Raw genomic sequence first — 6,293 nt, forward strand, 5'->3', positions numbered from 1 at the left:
CAATCAGAGCTGAGAAAGATGGGTAATTGTTGAGTCTCAGTCCTCAAATACAGATGTTTTGGAACCCTTATTTAAATTAGAAGCACTAGGAGGAGCCAGAGGAATTGGATTGTTTCAGATAACCTCTCTCGTGTTCTACTCCCTGGATATAGTGAAAGTTTCAGCAAATATGTCAAAAGGTTGTTTTTGCAGTAACCCACTGCAGCTTTAAGGCATGACAAAAACATGAAATCATACATGATTTGTCGCCACGTCTCAACAGTTTCTACAGCAGATTTTTTGTTTCCACCTCTAACAGAACATACTAAATATAGTTGTTAATGGTTTAATTAATTTACATTAAGTTGTCAAGAGAGCCACCTTTCAGATGGATGAACCTAAACTTTGGGGGGACAGTTATACTCACAGCCTGTTTGGTGGACTTGCCACCAGCCTTTAGGTCTTTGAGTTTCTTTTCCTGCTTGTCGTACTGTTTCTGCAGTTCTTTTTGCTTCTGCACATACATCTTCTTGAAGGTCACTTCAAAAAAACAAAACAAAGTAATTGGTCAGCTTGGTCAGTTTTCAGCTGTGTCTGTACTACTAGCCCAGTCCTGCTAGTTTTCCACCATATTTCAACACTCCCCACTGGGCGGCGACAGTCTATTAATTCTCTATATCTAAGTGATGTAATTATTATAAGTTTATTCCATTCTAACTGGAAGAGAGCTACAAAAATGTGTAATTAAACTTGGATTTCAGATCTATTAAAAAGGTACACATTCTCCTACTTAGGGGGAATTGAACTCTTAGCAATAAAACAGGAAACAAAAGAGTGAAGAAGTGAAAAAGATAAGGAAATGAAAAATGAATCTTAAGCACAACCATCAAAATATATAAAGATGGATGTTGTGTCCAGTACAAAAAAGAAGCCCTTATATTCTGGATAAAGCCACTGCCATCTTTTGCCATTTGGAGACAGAGTCTGCACAGTGGGTGGCGCTGTGGTATCAATGTCCCACCACTGTCCCATCTCAAACTAATTCAAACATCACTTATTCGAAAAATTAACACTTGAACAAACATCGACGTGATAACAACTATCAAAAATACCAGAAACCATCTTTGGGAAAATGTTATTTTATGTGTACATTGATGTTTAGTTTGTCCCATCTGCCAATATGGCTTTATGACCTATACTGCAGCCAGCCACCAGGGGGTGATCCAGATGTTTTGGCTTCACTTTTGGAGAGCAGTCATGTCGTCCATCGATAAACTCAACACATATCTACAATCAGTGAGGATACTTACAGTAGTTGCCTCTGTAATAGTAGAGTTTCTGGTTGTCTAAGTGGATGATATCTGTACACACATCGTCAAGGAAACTCTGGTCGTGGGAAACTATGAGGAGAGTCTTCTTCCAGCCTTGAAGGTAGCTGTAAGTAGGAAAGAGAACATACATCTCTAAAAAAGGACCAGCACAGACGGCTGCAGTATTATTAAGCTACATCAAATGATTTTCTTATTAACACTGCAGCACCTGGAAGCAGCTTACTAAACTGAAGAGCTTAGTTGATGAACATAAATATTAAATGAATCTGATTGCCATTTTTCACCAGTTTCTGGACAAAACAAAAACAAGCGATTAAAGCTGCAGCAGGTTATTTCTATAAAGTGTTTGTTGTCTTTTTTGCTGAAGCTTGTATAGGCGAGAAAGATAGTTGATTGTTGAGTCTCATTCCCAGGCATCACATTTGGGACTCTGGGAATTAGACTATCTTCAAGCTTCCAACCCAAAATGTCTTTCTACTTTCCTTGGCTCTGATAGTTTGTTTTTGTTCAGGCCCAGTGAATTTTTGCAAATGCCATTAGGAGCACTTTTCAAAAAATCTGACAAAAGACATAAATTACTTACTGCAGCTTTAATATGAACATTGTAACATTATATATGACAGAAAATAAGGGGAAGCATAATAGGTCCCCTTTAAATACTACTATTAAATGATCAGTGATAGGACACAGGGAAACACATTAGATTAAAAAGCTGCTTTGTACTTGTTGAGCCAGATGACAGCGTTCAGGTCCAGGTGGTTGGTGGGTTCGTCCAGCATCAGTAGAGTGGGTTCCATGAAAAGAGCTCTGTGGACACAGAGCGGGGTATATGAAAACTAAACTTATAACAGGTTCATGTTGGACCAGTTCCATTCCATAGGTTTTTCATGGCGTACCTGGCAAGGGAAACTCTCATTCTCCACCCTCCAGAGAACCTCTTGGTGGGTCTGTTCTGCATCTCAGGGGTAAATGACAGACCAGCCAGGATCCTCCTGGCCTTGGCCTCAGCTGCTGCGGCACCAATTGCCCTCAGCTCTTCATAGACCTGTGGAGGAGGAGAGACAATGAGTCAGATCAAGAAAGACAGAGTTATAAACAAGACAAGTTATAAACAAGCCAACATGTTATCCAGATTTTTTGGATGTCAAACTAAAGGTGAGTGCATCTGAACTGTTAAAGGTCAAAAACAGACAGGGCAGGGAGGCTTGTGAAATCTGCGCTGGTGCTTCTGGTGGAATCAACTTGTGTGTCTTTTAACAGTTTCCCAGCTCTCAGCAATTATTGTGAAGTACAATTTTATCATTAAAAAAAAAAAATCACCAAAACTACAAAAAGGATGTCTTCCCTGTAGTACACTCATCCTTTAGATCTGCATTGATATATATTTTGGCACTTGTGGGCAGAAGAACCAGCTGTCAACACAACACTGACAACAAGTTGATATGGCAGACAGTTATTAGCACTTGTTTAGAGTTGTGTTGATAAATGGTAAATGGACCTGTACTTGTATAGCGCCTTTCTAGTCTTCTGAGTCTGACCACTCAAAGTGCTTTTACCACACGTGCCACATTCACCCCTTTCACAACCACATTCACCTCCCAGTGATGGCAAAAGTCCATCAGACAGAAACCATTCATACACATTCACACACCGAATGCACAGCAATCAGGAGCAATTTTTGGTTCACATATCCTTGCTCCAAGATATTCGACATGTGCAGGAGGAGCCGGGGAATCGAACCAACAACCTTCAGATAGAGGAGCGACCCGCTCTCCTCCTGCACATAGTGATGTTGTCATAAAACCCAAAAGAATGAGTTAAAAGGGCTACAAGGAAAGTCGGTTGTGTCCTGTTTTGAAGATAAACTTGCAAGAAAGCAGGAATAACGGATAACTCTCACTTTTTCAGACAAAGAAGCTCATTTACTGCTTTTCCTTTTATAATTTTGTTATTTAAGAAACTTTGTTTGTCGCTTGCAATAATCCACTGTTCTTGTTCTATGTTATGACTTTATTTTAGAAAAAATGAAATCAACTCTACAAACTAAATATTAACTAACTTAGCTAACAAAGCCGTCAATAAAATACATTAATAAAACAAAGCAATCATAAGAATTTTATGGCAAACCTGGCCCAGTATATTTCTAAATATTTGTTTTTTAAAGAAAAGTACAGTCCACATGACTATTGTAGACCCCCATAGTAACTCCGTGAGGAAAAAGCAAAATTATATAGCAGCATGTTACATGTGGCCCCAACTAAACGGTTACTGGTATTCTGACTGCCAAGTTAGCAGGCTACTTTCTTACATACCACCCATGGTAACGTACGCATCAGCGCCACACAGCCATCACCTTGTCCAACCCTCTCAGCCACACTGTCCTTCTCCCTTCTCAGACGACTGGAGCGTCTCTCCTCCTCCCAAAGAAGCCTCCAACGGCGGGTGTGCTGCCTTCAACACCGCCTGCACTGCTGGAGTTCATCGTGCTTACCACGCTCCTACAGAAACAAAGAAAGACCATGCGGGGTCAGTGGCCCGATAACAGCATGACAGAAGACCGGAAATGAGGGGAGCACATTCCTGAACAGGTCACTTACCCATGTTCAACACAGCAGAACAGTCATGTGGGGGGAATACTGAGAGCTCTGTTGGCTATGTGTTTTCAAGAATGGTCTGTCTTCCTTGCTGAAAGAGAGAAAAAAGCAAGAGACACACATTCACACACATTCACCTCGTGATGTCAAATCCATCGAACAAAACCAACTCATCCTAACACATTCACACACCGACGATATGCATCGGACAATTTGGGGTCTTCAGCCATCTTGCTCAGGATACTCGAACACATGGCGGGAGAGCCGGGATCGAACCCAATTCAATTCATCAACTTTATTTGTATAGGCGCCATTCATAACAAAGTTATCTCAGACACTTTCAATTAGCAAGTTAGACCGAAGCTCCTTTAACCATTTACAGAGAACCCCAACAGTAACCACCATGAGCAACAATGCAAGACGGGGCAAGGAAAAAACAACCAAACCCCTTCCGAGGGGGACGACCCGCCTGGCCTATGAGTCCACCCAGCGCCTTTATCAGGCCTGTCACTGTGAAGCACTCCCTGAAACGAAAACTGTGAAATACTAGTAGCTAAGTACCTGCTGACATGGCAATAAGAGACATGCACGCACAGTAATAATACAGTCATGAATATTTTAAAATAATACCAGGACCTTTCGGTCCCCCATTCTCATATCTCAGGAATTTTAACGAATTTATAATCGTCCTTTGCATTTGACCATCCCTATACACTTATCAAGAGGCAGTGGGGGCCTGGGGGCACAAATTGGGGGAAAAAAAGATATTTACCCATTTGGTCCAACTAAACCGTATCTTCTTCCCGCTACAATTAGAAGGTCAGCATTGATGAAAAGTTCCTTGCCGTGAGCAGATATGCTGAACCTCTCCAGCTAAAGGACAAAAACAAATCTTTACCAACAGAGACTGGTTCTGTAGTACACGTCTCCAAACTGCTTTTTCATTGTTAAAAGCATCTAAAAAACTTTAACACAAAGTCCTTATAAATAATTGTAATCAGTCTGTTACCTTGATATCAGAGGCGTTCTCCAGCATGGCCTGTCTGGAGGACATCTCAGCCTGGGAAATGGAGAAATCTCCCTCCAAGGCAATTCGAGGCACGAACACTGGCCACCTGACGCTCATACTCCATCTGTAACAATACACACCAACAAAAGAGGACGCATTCAAGATGAAATTAAAAAACAGAGTGTAATTTAGATTACCTATCTTTTTATAGGGCTGCAACCAGCCAGTATTTTCATCTTACATTCTCTGTCGATTGTTTTGATTAGATGATTATTCGTTTGGTCAATAAACTGTCACAATATAGTGAAAACGCTCATCACAATTTCCTAATGGTCAAGGTGACGTCTTCAAATGTCTTGTATTGTCTGACTAAAAGTTCTAAATATCAAACCAAAAAAAAAACAGATGAAAAAGGTAACGTTGCACACATCTTTAGCTGCCAAAGAAGATAAGATAAAAAATGTAAGCTCGTTTCACAAAATGAAAGAAATACATTTAAAAAGGTGTACGCAGCAGGATTTGTCCATTGTAAATGCACCATTCAACGTTGGCCCCCCTCCTCCGCAGCTTTGGTCGAGATTGGTTGAGTAGTTTTGTTTACAAATGCAAACAAAAGGGGTTGTTGCTTGTTTTTAATGCATATTGTTGTGTGTTCTTTGTGCTATGTTTTTTCCAGAATTTAAGGAAAACTTTTAAACAGTTTTTTTTTTTAGACTGAGTAAATAAAATCACTATGAGGAAATTAAGTAACACAACTACACAACTATATTCACAGACATGTTCATGACAGCGAATATAGTGATCACCTGCTTCTTTTTCTTCTTCTTCTCCTTTTTGCTAAGGTTAGCAAACGGGTCATCTTCCTGCTGCTTGGCTTGTTCTGCAATGACATCCTCAGCACTCTGATGGTTGGAGCCAGAGAGAAAGAAGTTAACACACTGATCCAAAGCACAGATGGGACAGCTTTGCAGAAGACAAACATACCATCATCATGTCACCTCCATCGCTCTCATCATCCCCCACATCTTCATCCTCACTGGGCAATCGCTCAGCAGGTTTTCCTTTCTACATGGAGAGAGTTAGATTACATCACGGTTAGCCAGAAGATGCAGAAAATTAGATAAAATGAAAATAGGCAAACCAACATCAGTGGTTATAACTTGCCTTTTGTTGCTCTTTCTTCCCCTTCTTTGGCTTCTTGTCTTCATCATTTTCTGGAGACTAAAAATGATTTTGTAAATTTTTTTAACCCAGCATCTAAATCCAATTTAAAAAAAACTGATATTACAAATGCATGCAATTAAAAAAAGGTGTCTTAAGCGAGATCAACACATTGCTCAAATTGCCAAATTGCTCCCCAGCATCGGTGTGTGAATGTGT

The 6,293-nt window shown here is 40.3% G+C and overlaps 1 protein-coding gene across 1 annotated transcript in view; it reads right to left on the reverse strand.

The window, feature by feature from the left end:
• The window catches only part of abcf1 (ATP-binding cassette, sub-family F (GCN20), member 1), a 12,105-nt gene that overhangs the window by 2,604 nt on the left and 3,208 nt on the right, over positions 1-6,293 (reverse strand). The window contains 11 exon segments of the mRNA XM_035681030.1: positions 407-519; positions 1,290-1,414; positions 2,034-2,117; positions 2,207-2,355; positions 3,653-3,761; positions 4,677-4,777; positions 4,914-4,994; positions 4,996-5,037; positions 5,720-5,815; positions 5,898-5,978; positions 6,078-6,134. Coding sequence (XP_035536923.1) covers positions 407-519; positions 1,290-1,414; positions 2,034-2,117; positions 2,207-2,355; positions 3,653-3,761; positions 4,677-4,777; positions 4,914-4,994; positions 4,996-5,037; positions 5,720-5,815; positions 5,898-5,978; positions 6,078-6,134 — 1,038 coding nt within the window.

Source organism: Morone saxatilis, unplaced genomic scaffold, assembly GCF_004916995.1.
Source record: "Morone saxatilis isolate NCDOM2014 unplaced genomic scaffold, NCSU_SB_2.0 Contig9, whole genome shotgun sequence".
NCBI classification, from domain to species: domain Eukaryota; kingdom Metazoa; phylum Chordata; class Actinopteri; family Moronidae; genus Morone; species Morone saxatilis.